Genomic DNA, 22,403 nt, shown 5'->3' on the forward strand with positions numbered 1-22,403 from the left:
CCACCTGAAAAGCCCTAAATTAACCAGGCTGAAGCAAAAGCCAGCAACTAACAACTGATTAGGGCAGCAATGGGCTGGAGAGTCAGAGGATCACACAATCAGAGAGTGCTGGGGCTGGCAGAGCCCTGCAGAGCTGCTGCACCCCAGCCCCTGCTCCAGCAGCTGCCCCTGGCTCAGGGGGCACAGGAACGTGTCCAGCTGGGGTTGGAAACCTCAGAGCAGGAGCCTCCACACCCTCCCTGGGCAGCCTGGGCCAGGGCTCCCTCCCCTCAGCACCAAAGCACTTGCTCCTGAGCCTTTCAGCACCTTGCAGGAGCCTTTAGGTGCTTGTGAGTGTTGCTGAGGTGCCCCTGAGCTCAGGCTTCTGTTCCCCAGGCTGAGCAGCCCCAGGGCTGCAGCCTTTCCTCCTCACACACATGTTGCAGCCCCTCAGCACCTTGGCAGCCCTGCACTGGCCTCTCTGCAGCACTTCCCTGTCTCTCTGCAGCTGGGCAGCCCAGCCCTGGCCACAGCACTGCAGATGTGGCCTCCCCACTGCAGCTGGGGCAGAGCACAGGGGCAGCACAAGCTCCCTGACCTGCTGCCCACACTCTGCTCATGCCCCTCAGGATGCCCTTTGGCTCCAGCTCCAGCACAATATGCTGAGGGTTGTTGTGAGGAAGGTGGCTGCAGTTTCCCAGAGGCTCAGGGCACTCACAGGAACAGACCCACCACCCTCCTGCCCTTTCCACTGCTCCTGCTTTCTGCTGGGGACCAGCAGCCCATCTATCAGCCCTTGGGCTGGCCCTGGGGGGTTGTTCCTCTGCAGTACCCTCCTGGCACTCCTTCCCCTGGCACTCCTTCCCCTGGCACTCTTCCCCTGCTACACCTTCCAAGTGACACAGGACAATGCAATTCCCAGGTCCTCAAATTCCCACCACTGCCTTTCCCTTTGCCTGCAGATGTCATTTATGGCCCCAGGACACCTCAGCATCACCCTGAGCTTCAGCTGCAGCAGAGGCTGAGTGGCTGGGTCACTGATTTCTTGGGAAGGAGCCGTGTTCCAGCTCTGCTCCAGGACATTTCCCACCATCACCTGGCTGATGCTGCCCCCTGGAAGGTGGAATTACCTCGTCAAAGAGCTGCAACATGATGGTGAGGACATCTGGGTGGGCTTTGTCAACCTCATCAAAGAGCACCACAGCATTTGGACACTGCCTCAGCTTCTTGGTGAGCTGCCCACCCTCCTCATGGCCCACGTAGCCTGGTGGGGAACCGATGAACTTGGCAACCTGGGAGAAGGAAAAGGTGACAGTGAGGTGGATGGAAAAGTTAGTGACAGAGCCCAGGGGCTGGGATCAATGGCACAGAGTGGAGCTGGAGGCCTGTGGCCAGTGGAGTTGCACAGGGATGGGTTCTGGGGCCAGTCTGGTTCAACATCTTCATCATTGACCTGGGTGAGGGCACAGAGGGACCCTCAGCAAGTGCCCTGCTGGCACCACACTGGGAGCACTGGCTGATTGCCCAGAGGCTGAGCTGCCAGTGAGGGAGCTGTGGGCAGGCTGAGAGTTGGGCACAGAGGAAGGTGCTGAGGTTCCCCAAGGGCAAGGGCAGAGTCCTGCAGCTGGGGAGGAACCAGCCCCTGCAGCAGCACAGGCTGGGGGTGAGCTGCTGGAGAGCAGCTCTGGGACAGGGAGCTGGCACTGCTGGGGGGCAGCAACTGCCCAAGTGCTGCAGAGAGGCCAGTGCAGGGCTGCCAAGGTGCTGAGGGGCTGCAACATGTGTGTGAGGAGGAAAGGCTGCAGCCCTGGGGCTGCTCAGCCTGGGGAACAGAAGCCTGAGCTCAGGGGCACCTCAGCAACACTCACAAGCACCTAAAGGCTCCTGCAAGGCTGTGGAGCAAGTGCTTTGGTGCTGAGGGGAGGGAGCCCTGGCCCAGGCTGCCCAGGGAGGGTGTGGAGGCTCCTTCTCAGGAGGTTCCCAACCCCAGCTGGACACGTTCCTGTGCCCCCTGAGCCAGGGGCAGCTGCTGGAGCAGGGGCTGGGGCTGCAGCAGCTCTGCAGGGCTCTGCCAGCCCCAGCACTCAGGGACTCTCTGATCCTGTGAATGAGAGCCTTGTGTTCAAGCAACCAGCAACTTGTTCCAGGGTAAGGCTGAAGAAGCCTTTCAGCTGCAGTGGGCAGAGGAGGCTCCTTCCTTGGAGGGCTTCAAGACCCCCCTGGACACGTTCCTGTGTGACCTGATGTAGGTGGGAGCTGCTCCTGCAGGGGGTTGCACTGGCTGAGCTCTGCAGCTCCCTCCCAGCCCCCACCATGCTGTGACTCTGATTCTCTGACACAGGAGAGCTGGACAGGGATGGACACCAGGGCTAAAGGGCTCTCAGCAGCTCAGCCACAACTCTCTGCAGCCACTCCAGCTCTGTGTCCTCTGTGATATCTGTCACACCTCAGGGGGCTCAAATTCAGGTTGAGAAGCAACAAGCTGGCCAAACAAATGCAGATTGGAGGGTGCAGGAGCAGCCCCAGGCAGGAGAAGGGGCAGCAGCCCCAGGCACTGTGTCCCAGAGCTGCTTTCACCTCCTTTGGCCTTTTTAACAGCAACCAAAGTGCCTCTTCCCTGGAGAATGTGGAAGTAACTGAGGAAGGTTCTGGCTGCTGCTGCCAAGGCTGAGCCAGGAGACACTTGTCCCACCCAGTGGCAGCGGGGAGATGCTCAGCACCACCCACTGCAGGGCAATGGGAGCACTGGGCAGTGTGTTGACATTCCCCACTCAAGTCCAAGCAGCAGCCCCTGGAAGCAGAGAGAGTCTCTTGACCAACCTCATGCCTCTCCTGGAACTCTGACATGTCCAGTCTGATGAAACCCTGCAAGAGAAAGAAGAGCTCAAGGTGATTTTTGAACAAGTTGCCCCAGGGGAGGTTGAGGTTGGACATTTGGGGGGGGTCAGTCTTTGCTCCTGAGCTACAAAACAAGAGGAAAGGGGCTGGAGTTGGCCCAGGGGAGGTTGAGGCTGGAGCTGAGGCAGAACTGTTTCCCTGAGAGGGGTGTCAGCCCTGTGCCAGGCTGCCCAGGGAGCTGGGGCAGTGCCCAGCCCTGGAGGGATCCCAAAGCCCTGGGGTGAGGTGCTGAGGGCTGTGGCTCAGTGCTGGCTGTGGCAGGGTGAGCTCAGGGCTGGGCTCCAGCAGCTCCAGGGGCTTTCCCAGCCTCAGGGGCTCTGGGCTGGGTGCTTGGCCCTGCCTGGGCTCTTGCAGGAACAGTGGGGACCGTGGGCTCTGATGCTGATGCTGAGCTCCAGTGCCTGGCTGCCTGGGGCTGTGCTGCTGCAGGGAATGTTCCAGCCCATCATGTCATTCCTCTAGGAGCTGGTTTGTAGCTGCAAGCTCAGGAAATCCAGTGGCTGCAGTGAATCATCAGCTTTTCAAGCAGCAAACCTGGGACAGCAGCTGTAAATCCTGCACCAATACTCCCTGTTCCAGGTGATCACCCTCCAGCCTCCTTTGCCTTGGCTTTATGCTTTGGGTTTTACTCCTGCAGTGTGTTCCTGCCTGTGATTTACTGCAGCAAAAGCTGAGCTGCAGGAATATCCATTTTACTTCATTTAGCAAACTGCAGGATGCTTTTTCAGTCCCACCTGGATCAGTCCAGCTGCAGCAAGGAGCAGGGGCTGGAGTCAGGCTCAGGCTGGGGGCTGCCAGGTGCCACTGGGAAGGGATCCTGGCTGGCTCTGGCAAACTGCAGCTCACAACCACCCTCAGCTGGAGCTGGAGCCAAAGGGCATCCTGAGGGGCATGAGGAGAGTGTGGGCAGCAGGTTGAGGGAGGTTGTGCTGCCCCTGTGCTCTGCCCCAGCTGCAGTGGGGAGGCCACATCTGCAGTGCTGTGGCCAGGGCTGGGCTGCCCAGCTGCAGAGAGACAGGCAAGTGCTGCAGAGAGGCCAGTGCAGGGCTGCCAAGGTGCTGAGGGGCTGCAACATGTGTGTGAGGAGGAAAGGCTGCAGCCCTGGGGCTGCTCAGCCTGGGGAACAGAAGCCTGAGCTCAGGGGCACCTCAGCAACACTCACAAGCACCTAAAGGCTCCTGCAAGGTGCTGAAAGGCTCAGGAGGTGCCACTTGGGTGTGTGGTTTGGTTTCAAGTCAAGGATGTTTAAAGGGAGATCCCCCAGACCTGGGGATGCTGGAGTGAGCCCAGAGGAGCCACAGGGATGATGTGAGGGCTGCAGCCCCTCTGCTCTGCACACAGGCTGAGGGAGCTGGGGGTGCTCAGCCTGGGCAAGAGAAGGCTCCAGGAGACCCCAGAGCAGCCTCCAGCCCCTAAAGGGCCCCCAAGGAACATGGGCAGGGGCTTTGTGCAAGGGGCTGGAGGGACAGGACAAGGGCTGCTGGCTCCAGAGGGCCAGAGGGGAGACTGAGGGGAGCTGGGAGGCAGAAGCTGTTCCCTGGGAGGCTGCTGAGCCCTGGCACAGGCTGCCCAGAGAGGCTGTGGCTGCCCCAGCCCTGGCAGTGCCCAGGGGCAGGTTGGCTGGGGCTGGGAGTGGGCTGGGAGCAGCCTGGGCTGGGGGAAGCTGTCCCTGCCCATGGGATTAGATGAACTTGTACCTTCCAACCCAAACCCTGACTCAGGCTGCTGGGGAAGGACCCACACTGGCTGCTGGGAGCCCTCCCCAGCTTTGCTGCTGCAATGAGGGGGCACAAGGGGCTTTTGGGCTCCATTGGCCCCTCCAGTGCTGGAATGCAGCAAAGGGCTGCTGTGAGCTGCTGAAAGGCTCAGGAGGTGCCACTTGGGTGTGTGGTGGCCAGTGGCAGGACAAGGGGGAAGGGGCAGAGGCTGGGACACAGCAAGTGCCCCTGGCCCAGGAGGAGCAAGTGCTTTGGTGCTGAGGGGAGGGAGCCCTGGCCCAGGCTGCCCAGGGAGGGTGTGGAGGCTCCTTCTCAGGGGGTTCCCAACCCCAGCTGGACACGTTCCTGTGCCCCCTGAGCCAGGGGCAGCTGCTGGAGCAGGGGCTGGGGCTGGATGAGCTCTGCAGGGCTCTGCCAGCCCCAGCGCTGGGGGTTCTGTGTATCTGGACCCCACAGTCCCTGTCACTCACCCCCAGCAACGTGGGGTGTGGAGCCTACAGCAAGCTCAGATGGGCACCACACAGTGTGGCTAAATTAAGAGCTTTTCTATGCTGGTGGCACACCCAGGGACACCTGAACCCCACAGAAACCTCTTCTGGCTGCCCACACAGGCCTCAGGTTTCTCCTGTATGGCTCAATGCTGGCCCAGCAATGCCAATAACAAGCCTCACCAAGAAGCCAGCTCCAGCTGCCCTGGAAAGGCACCAGGGTGGGCAACCATGGCAGGGCAGACATGCCATGTCCTTACCTTCTTGACATCCTTGTGGAGGTACTTGGCTGTTTGCTTGGCCAGCTCAGTTTTCCCTGTTCCAAAGACAAGAAGAAAAGACTCCTGTTAAGTTTTACCCACTGTGTGTCTGCCCATCAGGCCAGGGCTGGCACCCCTGGCACCAACACAGGGCTTGTACCCTGCAAAGGCACTTGTGGGGGAAGGGGCAGCACAAGCTCCCTGGCCCTGCTGCCCACACTCTCTTCATGCCCCTCAGGATGCCCTTTGGCTCCAGCTGAGGGCTGTTGGATGCAGAGCAAGGGGCTGTGGGCAGCACAACCCTGTGCACTGGTGTTGGATGCAGGGGCTGGTGGCTGTGGGCAGCACAACCCTGTGCACTGGTGTTGGATGCAGAGCAAGGGGCTGGTGGCTGTGGGCAGCACAACCCTGTGCACTGGTGCTGGATGCAGAGCAAGGGGCTGGTGGCTGTGGGCAGCACAACCCTGTGCACTGGTGTTGGATGCAGAGCAAGGGGCTGGTGGCTGTGGGCAGAGCAACACTGTGCACTGGTGATGGATGCAGGGGCTGGTGGCTGTGGGCAGCACAACCCTGTGCACTGGTGATGGATGCAGATGCTGGGTGGCTGTGGGCAGCACAACACTGTGCACTGGTGATGGATGCAGATGCTGGTGGCTGTGGGCAGCACAACCCTGTGCACTGGTGTTGGATGCAGATGCTGGTGGCTGTGGGCAGCACAACACTGTGCACTGGTGTTGGATGCAGAGCAAGGGGCTGGTGGCTGTGGGCAGCAGAACAACACTGTGCACTGGTGCTGGATGCAGAGCAAGGGGCTGGTGGCTGTGGGCAGCACAACCCTGTGCACTGGTGATGGATGCAGATGCTGGTGGCTGTGGGCAGCACAACACTGTGCACTGGTGATGGATGCAGATGCTGGTGGCTGTGGGCAGCACAACCCTGTGCACTGGTGTTGGATGCAGAGCAAGGGACTGGGTGGCTGTGGGCAGCACAACCCTGTGCACTGGTGCTGGATGCAGATGCTGGTGGCTGTGGGCAGCACAACACTGTGCACTGGTGTTGGATGCAGATGCTGGTGGCTGTGGGCAGAACAACACTGTGCACTGGTGTTGGATGCAGAGCAAGGGACTGGGATGCTGTGGGCAGAACAGCACTGTGCACTGGTGTTGGATGCAGGGACTGGTGGCTGTGGGCAGAACAACACTGTGCACTGGTGTTGGATGCAGATGCTGGTGGCTGTGGGCAGAACAACCCTGTGCACTGGTGTTGGATGCAGAGCAAGGGACTGGGATGCTGTGGGCAGAACAGCACTGTGCACTGGTGTTGGATGCAGGGACTGGTGGCTGTGGGCAGAACAACACTGTGCACTGGTGTTGGATGCAGATGCTGGTGGCTGTGGGCAGAACAACACTGTGCACTGGTGTTGGATGCAGAGCAAGGGGCTGGTGGCTGTGGGCAGAACAACACTGTGCACTGGTGTTGGATGCAGATGCTGGTGGCTGTGGGCAGAACAACACTGTGCACTGGTGTTGGATGCAGAGCAAGGGACTGGGATGCTGTGGGCAGAACAGCACTGTGCACTGGTGTTGGATGCAGAGCAAGGGACTGGGATGCTGTGGGCAGAACAGCACTGTGCACTGGTGTTGGATGCAGGGACTGGTGGCTGTGGGCAGAACAACACTGTGCACTGGTGTTGGATGCAGATGCTGGTGGCTGTGGGCAGAACAACCCTGTGCACTGGTGTTGGATGCAGAGCAAGGGACTGGGATGCTGTGGGCAGAACAGCACTGTGCACTGGTGTTGGATGCAGGGACTGGTGGCTGTGGGCAGCACAACCCTGTGCACTGGTGTTGGATGCAGAGCAAGGGGCTGTGGGCAGCAGCACAGCACTGTGCACTGGTGTTGGATGCAGATGCTGGGTGGCTGTGGGCAGAACAACACTGTGCACTGGTGTTGGATGCAGAGCAAGGGGCTGGTGGCTGTGGGCAGCACAGCACTGTGCACTGGTGTTGGATGCAGAGCAAGGGACTGGGATGCTGTGGGCAGAACAACACTGTGCACTGGTGTTGGATGCAGATACTGGTGGCTGTGGGCAGCAGAACAACCCTGTGCACTGGTGTTGGATGCAGAGCAAGGGACTGGGATGCTGTGGGCAGCAGAACAACACTGTGCACTGGTGTGGGATGCTGGGTGGCTGTGGGCAGAACAACACTGCACTGGTGTTGGATGCAGGGGCTGGTGGCTGTGGGCAGCACAGCACTGTGCACTGGTGATGGATGCAGGGGCTGGTGGCTGTGGGCAGCACAACTCTGTGCACTGGTGTTGGATGCAGAACAAGGGGCTGGTGGCTGTGGGCAGAACAACCCTGTGCACTGGTGTTGGATGCAGAGCAAGGGGCTGTGGGCAGAACAGCACTGTGCACTGGTGCTGGATGCAGGGGCTGGTGGCTGTGGGCAGAACAACCCTGTGCACTGGTGTTGGATGCAGAGCAAGGGGCTGTGGGCAGAACAACACTGTGCACTGGTGTTGGATGCAGAGCAAGGGGCTGGTGGCTGTGGGCAGCACAACCCTGTGCACTGGTGTTGGATGCAGAAATGGGATGACAAAGTGTAGTTGGGTCTGTGCTAAGGCTGAGGAATGACTCTCCCCCAGCTCCCCAGCCCCAGCCTGGTCTCTCCACGAGGTTCTTTGCCCCTGTCACAACCCAGACCTTACCTATTCCAGATGATCCCAGGAAAAGGAAGACCAGGGGATGCTCCTCATCATACCAACCATTCTCCTTCCTCCGAATGGCTGCGTGGGAAGAGCAGGGAAACGAGGCAGGGAGGGGCTGAGGAGGCTCATCAATCAATGCCACACAAGCCAGTATCATTATCACTAAGTATACACTGTGTTTTACTGCTTGCTCCCCACTCCAAGTCCTCCCTACCATTAGTGCTGGCTAATTTGATTAGGCAGCCAAGGCCCCAGAGACACCTAATCAGGTTAGAATGGATTTGGAAAGCTGCCCAGAGCAGATCTCAGATCAAGTTTTCCAGGATGTGCTCTCAGTGTTGCCAGGGAGACAGTGAGGAGGGGGACAGGGAGGGAGGGATGGAGGGATGGAGGGATGGGGAGGGAGGGGGGGGTTTGCCATGGGGAGAAAAAGAGAGGGTTTGGAGAGGTTTAGGGATTGTTTCTTGCATGTGAATGGGGAAGAAGGAGGTGGCTGAGGGTCACAACAAGTGCTGCAGCTCAGGAAGGAGGGAGAAAGGAGAGGCACTCCTCTCCCTGCCTCTCTGCAGGGCAGCCTGGTTAACATGCCAATGGGAAAGCATCCTGAAGGCAAAAGGGGGGTTTGGAGCCTGCAGCAACCCCATGAGCTCCCAAAGCCCTTTCCTGGGGGCACACAGCCACCTGCCCCCCACCCCTCACTGCCACTGCAACCACAGTGTGCCTCAGCCCTGCTGAACTGGATGAGGAACAGCTTGTGAGCCCAGGAGGATGAACCACAGTTGCCTGCAGCTGCCTCTGGCCCCTGAGCACACCAGTGAGTGTCCTGGTTCAGAGCAAGGGGCTGGTGCTGCTTGGTCTTTGGGCCAATATGTGTCATCTGCTGCTTGGCTGAGCCCCAGACTGGCTGTTTGCACCATGGGCTGTGGCATTGGCTCAGCACAGCCAGGCACCAGGGCTGCTGTGGAGCCTCAGGCATGGGCTCAGTCCCAGCTGGGGCACTTTGCTCCCCACATCTCCTCATGCTGAGGGATGGCTGAGAGGAGACTTCATCAGACTCCACAGAGGGTTGGATGGACACTTGGACTTGAGGCTGTGGCAGATCCAGGCCATGGTAGGCACAGGAGAGCCTCAGAGCTGGAGGTAGGTGAGGGTCAGCATGATCCCAGCTACACTGAATCCCCCAGTGCTGGGGCTGGCAGAGCCCTGCAGAGCTCATCCAGCCCCAGCCCCTGCTCCAGCAGCTGCCCCTGGCTCAGGGGGCACAGGAACGTGTCCAGGGGGGTTGGAAACCTCAGAGAAGGAGCCTCCACACCCTCCCTGGGCAGCCTGGGCCAGGGCTCCCTCCCCTCAGCACCAAAGGACTTGCTCCTGAGCCTTGCAGCACCTTGCAGGAGCCTTTAGGTGCTTGTGAGTGTTGCTGAGGTGCCCCTGAGCTCAGGCTTCTGTTCCCCAGGCTGAGCAGCCCCAGGGCTGCAGCCTTTCCTCCTCACACACATGTTGCAGCCCCTCAGCACCTTGGCAGCCCTGCACTGGCCTCTCTGCAGCACTTGGGCAGTTGCTGCCCCCCAGCAGTGCCAGCTCCCTGTCCCAGAGCTGCTCTCCAGCAGCTCACCCCCAGCCTGTGCTGCTGCAGGGGCTGGTTCCTCCCCAGCTGCAGGACTCTGCCCTTGCCCTTGGGGAACCTCAGCACCTTCCTCTGTGCCCAACTCTCAGCCTGCCCACAGCTCCCTCACTGGCAGCTCAGCCTCTGGGGCATCATCCACTCCTCCCAGTGTGGTGCCAGCAGGGAACTTGCTGAGGGTCCCTCTGTGCCCTCACCCAGGCTGGTGATGAATAAGGTGAATGAGCCACGCTCTGGAGCACAGCCTGGGCACCAGCATGGTGCAGTTCTGCAGAGCACAGAGCTCAGGGGATGATGGTTTGTGCCTGGGAGTGATGCACTGAGGCACTGTGATGGACTGAAGCCCAGCTCCTGGTTCAGAGGCAGAGACACATCTCAGCCTTCCTGATTTATCTGCATTATTTAAGCCTGGCCTGATTTCCACCTCTCTCACAGTTCTTCTTGCCAGATGGAGCAGAGTGTGTCATAAAGCTTTGTGTGATATTTTTAAGAGGTGACATAAACCAAACCTGTCTGATGCTACAAGTGATGGGGGGTTGTGCCTGAGAGAGGATCTGCAAACGTGCTTCTGAGCAGAGCAAAGCAGCTGCTGGATGTCCCAGAATCACAGAATGCTTTGGGTTGGGAAAGAGCTGGAGGCTGCTGGAGCCCAGCCCTGAGCTCCCCCTGCCACAGCCAGCACTGAGCCACAGCCCTCAGCACCTCACCCCAGGGCTTTGGGATCCCTCCAGGGCTGGGCACTGCCCCAGCTCCCTGGGCAGCCTGGCACAGGGCTCACACCCCTCTCAGGGACACAGTTCTGCCTCAGCTCCTCCCTGGTAGATGCAGATGAAGCTGCCCACACTGGCCATGGTCAGGGGCTGGTTCCCATCTGATCACCTCCCATGGCTCTGCTGCCATCCCCATTCCTCAGGATCCACCTGCAGCCTCAGCACAAAGACTGTGTGGCCAGCTGAGGTGCTGAGGGCTGTGGCTCAGTGCTGGCTGTGGCAGGGGGAGCTCAGGGCTGGGCTCCAGCAGCTTCAGGGGCTTTGCCATCCAAAATGACCCTGTGATTCCAAGAGCCTCTATGTGAGCACAGCCTGAGCCAGTCTGTGGGGTCGAGCAGGGTGAGAGTGAGCCAGAGCTGGGCCAGTCCTGCAGCCTGGCTCTGTGCCCAGGCTAATTAAGCCATGACAGGAATCAGGACTGATTAGCATGACTAAGGCACTGGGAAATGCATCTCCATAGTGTCCAGGCCTCAAAGTCACATCCTCATGGTGCTGAGGCTTGACCTCCCACTGCCTTCCCAAGCCCTGTGCACAGCCCCACATCCCTGGGTGGATGTGCCTGGCACCTGAAGGGGAATTTGGGCTCTTCTGGCTGTTTGGGGGATGCAAAGCATCACCTGTGTGATGCAAAGCATCACCCTCAGACTGAGCCACCACCTCCTGTCAGGTTCCTGCAGGGACTGGGGACAGGGTCTTGGTGCTCTCCAGCAGTGACTGTGCTGGTTCATCACCCTCAGTGCTCAGCACCGTGCTGCCTCCCTGCTGCCCTCAACTCACCCAGCTCCAGCCCCTGCAGCACCTTCATTCTGTCTGTTAAATGAGCAAGTTCTGAGCTTCCTTGTGGAGATAATTCATCACAGAACCAGGTTGACAGAATGGTTGAGGCTGGGGAAGCCCCTGAAGCTGCTGGAGCCCAGCCCTGAGCCCTCACCCTGCCACAGCCAGCACTGAGCCACAGCCTCAGCACCTCAGCCCAGGGCTTTGGGATCCCTCCAGGGCTGGGCACTGCCCCAGCTCCCTGGGCAGCCTGGCACAGGGCTGACACCCCTCTCAGGGAAACAGTTCTGCCTCAGCTCCAGCCTCAACCTCCCCTGGGGCAGCTCCAGGCTGCTTCTGCTCATCTTGTTACTTGGGAGAAGAGACCTTGAGCCACAGGCTGCTGTGAGGGAGTGTCAGAGAGTGCTGCTGTGTCCCCTCAGGCTCCTCTTCTCCAGCCTCAACACCCCCATTCCCTCAGCCCCTTGTGCTCCAGCCCCTTCCCCAGCCTCACCCTGCAGCCTCTGTCTCCAGGCTCTTGCTCCTTCAGCCCTCTTGCTCCAACTCCAGCCCCTTCCCTCTTGTTTTGGAGCTCAGGAGCAGAGACTGACCCTCCAACCTCAACCTCCCCTGGGGCAACTTGAGGCTGTTTCCTCTTGTTGTGTCACTTGTGCTGGGGATGTGCCCATCCCTCACCCCCTGCATCCCAGCCCTGAGCCCCCTGTGCTGGGGATGTGCCCATCCCTCACCCCCTGCATCCCAGCCCTGAGCCCCCTGTGCTGGGGATGTGCCCATCCCTCACCCCCTGCATCCCACCCCTCAGCCCCCTGTGCTGGGGATGTGCCCATCCCTCACCCCCTGCATCCCACCCCTGAGCCCCCTGTGCTGGGGATGTGCCCATCCCTCACCCCCTGCATCCCACCCCTGCCCTGAGCCAACCAGAGGCCACCAGCTGCAGGCAGTGGGCACAATGCTGCTGAGGGGCTCATCAGATGAAGGAGCTGTGTGTGTGATTGGGCTCTGACTGGGGGCTGTGGGGGTGCCACAGGGGCTGCCTGCACTCAAGTGACCACACACAGCCCTGTGGCACCCACCTGAGCCATCAGAGACACTCACAGAGGCCTTTGGGTTGGGGAAGCCCCTGGAGCTGCTGGAGCCCAGCCCTCCCCTCCTGGCAGGGAGCTGCAGAGGCTGCTCCTGGCTCCCCTCAGCCCTGCACCCTGCTGCCACCCCAGAGCTGGATCTGCCCTTTGCTTCTTGCCCCCCTGGGCACGCTGCTGCCTCCTGCTCAGCCCCTGGCACCAACCCCCCCAGGCCCTTTCCCTGCAGCAGTTCCCAGCCCCTGTGCCCCAGCCTGGAGCTGCCTGGCCTTGGGGTGGCCCAAGGGCAGGATTTGGCCCTTGCCCTTGTCCAGCCTCATGCCATTGCCCTGTGCCCATGGCTCCAGCCTGCCCAGGGCCCTCTGCAGCCCCTCCTGCCCTCACACACACCCACACACCCACCCAGCTGGGTGCTACCTGTGAGTTACTGAGGTGCCCTCCATCCCTCCCCCAGCTCCCTGACACACATCCAACAGCCCCAGCACCCAGCTGGGGAACACACTGGTGTGACTGGGCACCACCTGCATTTAACTCTGTTCTCTGTGACTCTTTGGCCCTGACCACCAGCCAGTTTCCATCTCAGACTGGATCCATCCCAGCCATGAGCACCAGTTTCTCCAGGAGAATGCTGTGGGAAAGGGTCTCAAAGGCTTCACACAGTCCAGGGAGCCACATCCACAGGCAAAACCCAGCAAAGCACCCCAGCCCTGCCCTGGAGCAGGATGATGAGTGAGACCTGGCTGCTGGTGCAGGGGAGGGTCTGTACCAGCCTAACCCAGCCCTTCCCCTCATCCCAGCACATGCTCCTTCCCCTCCCTGCCCTTCCCCACAGCCAGGGCTGGGTCAGGCACCAGGGCTGCAGATATCTCCTAACAATTGATGGGGAATAACATCCCCACTGACAGTTTCTGCAGCTACCTCAGCTGAGCTAATAAAGGTAATAAAGTTGTGCTCCAGGGCACAGAGTGACCACTTGCAGGGGTCAGCACGTTCAAAGGGCCCAAGGCTGAGGGGTTAAGTGCTGTCTTTTTTCACTCCCCCCTCTGCAGCAGGAGAGCTGGCTTTATGGGGAAAGGCTTGTCTCAATCCCAGCCACCCCAGGGATATAAAGCACCCCATAAAATAACCCAGATCCCATAAAGTTAGTGCTTGTGATTCAGTGGGAGATGCTGCCTGGGAGCTGGGATCATGCTTTAATGATAACTGAGGTGTTTGACATGGAGCTGCTGGAGTGAGGCCACAGGGATGATGTGAGGGCTGCAGCCCCTCTGCTCTGCACACAGGCTGAGAGAGATGGGGGGGCTCAGCCTGGGCAAGAGAAGGCTCCAGGAGACCCCAGAGCAGCCTCCAGCCCCTAAAGGGCCCCCAAGGAACATGGGCAGGGGCTTTGTGCAAGGGGCTGGAGGGGCAGGACAAGGGCTGCTGGCTCCAGAGGGCCAGAGGGGAGACTGAGGGGAGCTGGGAGGCAGAAGCTGTTCCCTGGGAGGCTGCTGAGCCCTGGCACAGGCTGCCCAGAGAGGCTGTGGCTGCCCCAGCCCTGGCAGTGCCCAGGGGCAGGTTGGCTGGGGCTGGGAGCAGCCTGGGCTGGGGGAAGCTGTCCCTGGGGCCATGGGGATGCAACAAGATGATCCTGAGGGTCCCTTCCAACCCAAAGCCCTCTGTGATTCAGTGATGAACCTGATTTAAAGATGCAAACAGCCTGTGCTGGTTGCCTTCCACTGCCTCCTGGGTCTGTGCTGCTCAAGCCCAGCCCTGCCTCCATTCACATGAATCCCATCCTTGGGAGGGATCTGCTCTGGACATGAGGCACTGGAGAGGTGCCAGAGCCACAGGGAGTGGCTGAGGGTCCCTCAGCAGTGCAGCTCATGTGAAATCTGCTGGAGATGACCTTGGGCAGTTTTGGGTCCTGGTGAAACCACAGAGCACTTCCCATGGATCCTCAGCAGGGGCTGGATGGGGCTGGGGGTGGGCTGGGAGCAGCCTGGGCTGGGGGAAGCTGTCCCTGGGGCCATGGGGATGCAACAAGATGATCCTGAAGGTCCCTTCCAACCCAAAGCCCTCTGTGAATCAGGAGCCACTGAGCCCCAGCTCCAGGAGACCCTCCCTGGTTGGCCACTGCAGCTTGTGCCAGGGGGACAGTGATGCCATCCTGGGACAGGGCAGGGCAGCAGCAGCAGGGTGAAGGATGAAAAGCTCAGCTAGGGAAGCCCAGGGGAGCATTTGCCTCACATGAGGTTGGTCAAGAGACTCTCTCAGCTTCCAGGGGCTGCTGCTTGGACTTGAGTGGGGAACGTCAACACACTGCCCAGTGCTCCCATTGCCCTGCAGTGGGTGGTGCTGAGCATCTCCCCACTGCCACTGGGTGGGACAAGTGTCTCCTGGCTCAGCCTTGGCAGCAGCAGCCAGAACCTTCCTCAGTTACTTCCACATTCTCCAGGGAAGAGGCACTTTGGTTGCTGTTAAAAAGGCCAAAGGGGATGAAACCAGCTCTGGGACACAGTGCCTGGGGCTGCTGCCCCTTCTCCTGCCTGGGGCTGCTCCTGCACCCTCCAATCTGCATTTGTTTGGCCAGCTTGTTGCTTCTCAACCTGAATTTGAGCCCCCTGAGGTGTGACAGATATCACAGAGGACACAGAGCTGGAGTGGCTGCAGAGAGTTGTGGCTGAGCTGCTGAGAGCCCTTTAGCCCTGGTGTCCATCCCTGTCCAGCTCTCCTGTGTCAGAGAATCAGAGTCACAGCATGGGGGGGCTGGGAGGGAGCTGCAGAGCTCAGCCAGTGCAACCCCCTGCAGGAGCAGCTCCCACCTACATCAGGTCACACAGGGGGGTCCAGGGGGGTCTTGGAGAGCTCCAAGGAAGGAGCCTCCTCTGCCCACTGCAGCTGAAAGGCTTCTTCAGCCTAACCCTGGAACAAGTTGCTGGTTGCTTGAACACAAGGCTCCCATTCACAGGATCAGAGAGTCCCCCAGTGCTGGGGCTGGCAGGGCCCTGCAGAGCTGCTGCAGCCCCAGCCCCTGCTCCAGCAGCTGCCCCTGGCTCAGGGGGCACAGGAACGTGTCCAGCTGGGGTTGGGAACCTTGAGCAGGAGCCTCCACACCCTCCCTGGGCAGCCTGGGCCAGGGCTCCCTCCCCTCAGCACCAAAGCACTTGCTCCTCCTGGGCCAGGGGCACTTGCTGTGTACCTAAAGGCTCCTGCAAGGTGCTGAAAGGCTCAGGAGGTGCCACTTGGGTGTGTGGTGGCCAGTGGCAGGACAAGGGGGAAGGGGCAGAGGCTGGGACACAGCAAGTGCCCCTGGCCCAGGAGGAGCAAGTGCTTTGGTGCTGAGGGGAGGGAGCCCTGGCCCAGGCTGCCCAGGGAGGGTGTGGAGGCTCCTGCTCAGGAGCATCACCTCTTAGGTGAGTGTTGCTGAGGTGCCCCTGAGCTCAGGCTTCTGTTCCCCAGGCTGAGCAGCCCCAGGGCTGCAGCCTTTCCTCCTCACACACATGTTGCAGCCCCTCAGCACCTTGGCAGCCCTGCACTGGCCTCTCTGCAGCACTTCCCTGTCTCTCTGCAGCTGGGCAGCCCAGCCCTGGCCACAGCACTGCAGATGTGGCCTCCCCACTGCAGCTGGGGCAGAGCACAGGGGCAGCACAACCTCCCTCAACCTGCTGCCCACACTCTCTTCATGCCCCCAGGCTGCCATTGGCTTCTTGCCCACCAGCCCACGCTGCTGCTCATGGGCAGTTGCTGCCCCCCAGCAGTGCCAGGGCCCTGTCCCAGAGCTGCTCTCCAGCAGCTCACCCCCAGCCTGTGCTGGGACAGGGCTCTGTACCCTCACAGCAGCTTCTGGCCTCTCTCTCTCTGCTCCTCACTGACAAGCACACAAGGAATCCCAGCCGTGCCTCTGGGAAAGCTTCTCCTCCCTCTCATCCCCTCCAGCACCTCCAGGGATGGCCCAAACGACTAAATAAGAGGAGATAGGTCAGAGTGAAGTTTCATTAAGCCATTGAGCCCCAATGTCCAGGCTGAGGGCTGCTGATGGCACCTGAGCCTCCTCCTTCCCAGCCTCTGCAGCGCCGTGGCCGTGCTCTCACTTCATTTTGCCCGTCCCTGTCTCTGAGAGGCCCTTCAGCCTGCTATTGAACTGATAAATTCACTGTATTACTTTGCACAAATCAATACCCTCGCAGTTATCAGAGGCTTGATGTGACCAAAATTGGTTTCAGCCAATTTGGGAGTGTAATAAATGTCCATTTATCAAATCAATTCATTCCGTGGCGCTTCTCGGGCTGCTGCGGGGTGATGGCTCCTGACTGTGCCCTGCTCTGTGCCATCCTCTGTGCCCTGCTCTGTGCCATCCTCTGTGCCACCCCTGCCCTGCACACAGCCTCTGCCACGTCCCTGAGGAGCTGCTGCCTCAACCCCACTGCTGAGGGATCTGGGCTTGGCATGACCACAAACCTCAAGCAGCACAAACCTCAAGCCACCCTTCCCTTGCACAGTCCCACCTGAGGTCTGTGCCCTGCTCTGTGCCACCCCTGCCCTGCACACAGCCTCTGCCACGTCCCTGAGGAGCTGCTGCCTCAGCCCCACTGCTGAGGGACCTGGGCTGGGGATGAGCACAAACCTCAAGCAGGAAAAACCTCAAGCTACTCTTGCCTTGCACAGTCCCACCTGAGGTCTGTGCCCTGCTCTGTGCCCTGCTCTGTGCCATCCTCTGTGCCATCCCTGCCCTGCACACAGCCTCTGCCATGTCCCTGAGGAGCTGCTGCCCCAGCCCCACTGCTGAGGGACCTGGGCTGGGGATGAGCACAAACCTCAAGCAGCACAAACCTGAAGCAGCACAAACCTCAAGCAGGACAAACCTCAAGCCACTCTTCCCTTGCACAGTCCCACCTGAGGTCTGTGCCCTGCTCTGTGCCATCCCTGCCCTGCACACAGCCTCTGCCCCATCCCTGAGGAGCTGCTGCCTCAGCCCCACTGCTGGGGGCTCTGAGCTTCTTCCCCTCCAACCAGGGTCTGTCCCATCCCTTTGGAGCTTCTGCCTCAGCCCCATGGCTGGGGGCTCTGAGCTTCTTCCCCTGCACACAGGGTCTGTCCCATCCCTGAGGAGCTGCTGCCTCAGCCCCACTGCTGAGGGACCTGGGCTGGGGATGAGCACAAACCTCAAGCAGCACAAACCTGAAGCAGCACAAACCTCAAGCAGGACAAACCTCAAGCCACTCTTCCCTTGCACAGTCCCACCTGAGGTCTGTGCCCTGCTCTGTGCCATCCCTGCCCTGCACACAGCCTCTGCCCCATCCCTGAGGAGCTGCTGCCTCAGCCCCACTGCTGGGGGCTCTGAGCTTCTTCCCCTCCAACCAGGGTCTGTCCCATCCCTTTGGAGCTTCTGCCTCAGCCCCATGGCTGGGGGCTCTGAGCTTCTTCCCCTGCACACAGGGTCTGTCCCATCCCTGAGGAGCTGCTGCCTCAGCCCCACTGCTGAGGGACCTGGGCTGGGGATGAGCACAAACCTCAAGCAGCACAAACCTGAAGCAGCACAAACCTCAAGCAGGACAAACCTCAAGCCACTCTTCCCTTGCACAGTCCCACCTGAGGTCTGTGCCCTGCTCTGTGCCATCCTCTGTGCCATCCCTGCCCTGCACACAGCCTCTCCCATGTCCCTGAGGAGCTGCTGCCCCAGTCCCACTGCTGGGGGCTCTGAGCTTCTTCCCAGAGGCTGAGCTGCCAGTGAGGGAGCTGTGGGCAGGCTGAGAGTTGGGCACAGAGGAAGGTGCTGAGGTTCCCCAAGGGCAAGGGCAGAGTCCTGCAGCTGGGGAGGAACCAGCCCCTGCAGCAGCACAGGCTGGGGGTGAGCTGCTGGAGAGCAGCTCTGGGACAGGGACCTGGCACTGCTGGGGGGCAGCAGCTGCCCATGAGTAACAGCGTGGGCTGGTGGGCAAGAAGCCAATGGCAGCCTGGGGGCATGAAGAGAGTGTGGGCAGCAGGTTGAGGGAGGTTGTGCTGCCCCTGTGCTCTGCCCCAGCTGCAGTGGGGAGGCCACATCTGCAGTGCTGTGGCCAGGGCTGGGCTGCCCAGCTGCAGAGAGACAGGGAAGTGCTGCAGAGAGGCCAGTGCAGGGCTGCCAAGGTGCTGAGGGGCTGCAGCATGTGTGTGAGGAGGAAAGGCTGCAGCCCTGGGGCTGCTCAGCCTGGGGAACAGAAGCCTGAGCTCAGGGGCACCTCAGCAACACTCACAAGCACCTAAAGGCTCCTGCAAGGTGCTGAAAGGCTCAGGAGCAAGTGCTTTGGTGCTGAGGGGAGGGAGCCCTGGCCCAGGCTGCCCAGGGAGGGTGTGGAGGCTCCTTCCTTGGAGCTCTTCAAGACCCCCCTGGGCACGTTCCTGTGTGACCTGATGTAGGTGGGAGCTGCTCCTGCAGGGGGTTGCACTGGCTGAGCTCTGCAGGTCCCTCCCAGCCCCCCCATGCTGTGACTCTGTGATATGAGAGCCCAAACCAAGAAGCAGACAAGCACATCTCCTGTAAGGACCATGCCCTGTAGCCTCAGGAATCCTTTCTGTGGATGCCCTGGGAGCACAAGCTGCTTCACCCCTGTTTGCAGCACAAGAGGCAAATGAGAGCTGGCCAGATCCAGAGTGGAACCAGCAACCCAAGTGCCCTGGAAACACAACCAGGAGCCTTTGGGTTGCTCATTGGCAGCAAGTGGTTGCAGCACCCAGGCTGCCACTGCTCCCTGGGGTCTCAGGGAGTGTTTCCTTCTGGGCTCTGATGAGATGGAGCATTTCATTTGGGTTCTGCTCAGATGAAACCACAGTCACAGAGAGTGATGTGTAGCTATGGTCACGCTGCCTCCTGCCATTGGGAGGAATCCCACACCCTCAGAGATGCCCTGTGAGCACACAGTCCCACACTGGATGAGCTTGGCAAAGCCCCTGGAGCTGCTGGAGCCCAGCCCTGAGCTCCCCCTGCCACAGCCAGCACTGAGCCACAGCCCTCAGCACCTCACCCCAGGGCTTTGGGATCCCTGCAGGGCTGGGCACTGCCCCAGCTCCCTGGGCAGCCTGGCACAGGGCTGACACCCCTCTCAGGGACACAGTTCTGCCTCAGCTCCTCCCTGGTAGATGCAGATGAAGCTGCCCACACTGGCCATGGTCAGGGGGCTGGTTCCCATCTGATCACCTCCCATGGCTCTGCTGCCATCCCCATTCCTCAGGATCCACCTGCAGCCTCAGCACAAAGACTGTGTGGCCAGCAAAGGTGTTGCCAAGTCCCTTCTGCCCTTGAGAGGCCAGGCTGAAGGGACAGGGGGTGCAAGTGCTGAGCCAGCTGAGCTCCTCCAGCAAGGACAGAGCTGGTTGTCCATGATGCTGCCACTTGTGTGAGGTGCTTTGGGAAAGGAGAGGAAGGAAAACAGAGCCCCAGATGTTTCTGTCAGTGCTGTGTGTGTACCCACAGTTCAGCCTTTGCCAGAGCTGTAGGAGCAGAGAATCCTTTGGGTTGGAGAAGCCCCTGAAGCTGCTGGAGCCCAGCCCTGAGCTCCCCCTGCCACAGCCAGCACTGAGCCACAGCCCTCAGCACCTCAGCCCAGGGCTTTGGGATCCCTCCAGGGCTGGGCACTGCCCCAGCTCCCTGGGCAGCCTGGCACAGGGCTGACACCCCTCTCAGGGAAACAGTTCTGCCTCAGCTCCAGCCTCAGCCTCCCCTGGGGCAGCTCCAGCCCCTTCCCTCTTGTCCTGTCACTTGTAGCTCAGGAGCAGAGACCAACCTCCCCAGGCACAGGCTGCTGTGAGGGAGTGTCAGAGAGTGCTGCTGTGTCCCCTCAGGCTCCTCTTCTCCAGGCTCAACACCCCCATTCCCTCAGCCCCTCCCCAGCCCCTTGTGCTCCAGCCCCTTCCCCAGCTCTGCTGCTGCCTCTGTGTGTCTTGCACTGAGGGGCCCAGCACTGAGCACAGGCTTTGAAGTGAGGCCTCCCCAGCACTGAGCACAGGGCCATCATCAATCCCTTCACCCTGCTGCCACCCCAGGGCTGAGCCCAGCCAGGCTGCCCTTGGCCTTCTTGCCCCCCTGGGCAATGCTCAGTCTCACCCCAGCCCTGCCATCACCTCTCCTCCTTCACACAGCAGAGCAGCAGCAGTGGCATCTACACCATGGAGCTGACAGGGGGGTTTCTCTCTCCTATCACTTTGTCAGTGCTGCAGCCCCCACACAACCCACCCACCCTGCCCCAGCAACCCCCAGAGCTCCCATTCCCTTTGTATGCTGGGCTCAGCCCCTCTGGAGACTGTTTGCATCAGGCAGCCAGTGACAGATTCAATCTGATTAGTCAATTAAGGCAGGGGTTATAAATTAAAGAGCTTCAGCAAGGCTGGGGGATGCTCAAGCTTTGGTGGGAGGCAGCTCTCCCAGCCCAGGGAGGCTCAGGGAGGATGCAAACAGCAGCCAAAGCAGCTGGGCAGGGAAGAAATGACACCAAGAGATCTGGAGGGCTTGAAGGGAACAAAGTGTGTGTGTGAATCCATGTCCCCTGTGCTGAAAGCAGCCGAGAGGAGTGGGGCAGGAGGGGGAGGAGGGGAAGGGAGATTCTCCTGCTACCTTTGGGTGTGATGTCCTGAGGCTGCAGGGGTATCAAACACATTCCCTATAATTCAATCAGAGCAAGCTCCATAAAGGCAAAGGCTTTAATGTGCACAAACACCACCTGTGTCACAAACAGGCACTGCCCATTCATCAAAGCTTCCCAATTAGCCTCGTGCCTCTGCCCCCAGGGCACAGCCACTCTCCAAACACACAGGGTGCCTGCTCTTGTTTGCCTTTGCAGGGGGGAGAGGTGGCTCTTTGCAGGGTTTCCAGCTCACACAGGACTCAGGAGCACATCCCTGGCTGCTCTGCCCTGACCTCAGCCCCTGCCCCAGCTTCAGCCTCTGCTCTGGGATGCTGAGATGGCTCAAGGAGTTATTCACAGCATCCACAGGCTTTTGGGGCTTTGGATGGGCAAATGAAACCCAGCCCAGCTTGCTGGAGCCTTCATGAGCTTCCAGGCCTTTTGTGGCCAGCATGAAATGTTGTTAGCAGACAATTACAAGTAGCACAGAGTCATCTGGGATGGAGAAGCCCCTGAAGCTGCTGGAGCCCAGCCCTGAGCTCACCCTGCCACAGCCAGCACTGAGCCACAGCCCTCAGCACCTCACCCCAGGGCTTTGGGATCCCTCCAGGGCTGGGCACTGCCCCAGCTCCCTGGGCAGCCTGGCACAGGGCTGACACCCCTCTGAGGGAAACAGTTCTGCCTCAGCTCCAGCCTCAACCTCCCCTGGGCCAACTCCAGGCTGGTTCTGCTCATCCTGTCACTTGTTACTTGGGAGAAGAGACCTTGAGCCACAGGCTGCTGTGAGGGAGTGTCAGAGAGTGCTGCTGTGTCCCCTCAGGCTCCTCTTCTCCAGCCTCAACACCCCCATTCCCTCAGCCCCTTGTGCTCCAGCCCCTTGTGCTCCAGCCCCTTCCCCAGCTTTGTTGCTTGATCCATTCCTGAGTTTTGGGAAGTCACACCAAGGAAAACCACTTCACACACAACAACCAAGACCCCTCTTTTCTCTTTCCCTTCCCTGCAGGTGCCCTGGCTGGGGCTGTGCACTCCCTCATGTGCAACAGATGGAGCCTGACTGTGGCCTCCAGTGAGAGACAAAGTGTGGGGATGCTGGGGAGGGAGCTGGGGGAGCTGCAGTTCCAGGCTCCATGCAGGGCCAGGCTGGTGCCACAGGCTCAGGGCTGCTGCTGCCAGAGCCATGGTGGGAGAAGCAAAGCCAGAGCTGCAGCAAGGGATGACAGGAGAGACTGGGGGAAGCCATGAGGGACCTGGACCATGAGCAGCAGCGTGGGCTGGTGGGCAAGAAGCCAATGGCAGCCTGGGGGCATGAGGAGAGTGTGGGCAGCAGGTTGAGGGAGGTTGTGCTGCCCCTGTGCTCTGCCCCAGCTGCAGTGGGGAGGCCACATCTGCAGTGCTGTGGCCAGGGCTGGGCTGCCCAGCTGCAGAGAGACAGGGAAGTGCTGCAGAGAGGCCAGTGCAGGGCTGCCAAGGTGCTGAGGGGCTGCAACATGTGTGTGAGGAGGAAAGGCTGCAGCCCTGGGGC

The 22,403-nt window shown here is 60.4% G+C and overlaps 1 protein-coding gene across 1 annotated transcript in view; it reads right to left on the minus strand.

Moving 5' to 3' along the window:
- CLPB (ClpB family mitochondrial disaggregase) overlaps positions 1–22,403 on the minus strand; it is a 99,785-nt gene that overhangs the window by 11,419 nt on the left and 65,963 nt on the right. The window contains exons 9-12 of the mRNA XM_062020314.1: positions 8,056–8,133; positions 5,344–5,399; positions 2,800–2,844; positions 1,110–1,271 (exon numbers count right to left, since the gene is read on the minus strand). Coding sequence (XP_061876298.1) covers positions 1,110–1,271; positions 2,800–2,844; positions 5,344–5,399; positions 8,056–8,133 — 341 coding nt within the window. The remainder of the gene's footprint in view (positions 1–1,109; positions 1,272–2,799; positions 2,845–5,343; positions 5,400–8,055; positions 8,134–22,403) is intronic.

Source organism: Colius striatus, chromosome 1 (assembly GCF_028858725.1).
Source record: "Colius striatus isolate bColStr4 chromosome 1, bColStr4.1.hap1, whole genome shotgun sequence".
NCBI lineage: Eukaryota > Metazoa > Chordata > Aves > Coliiformes > Coliidae > Colius > Colius striatus.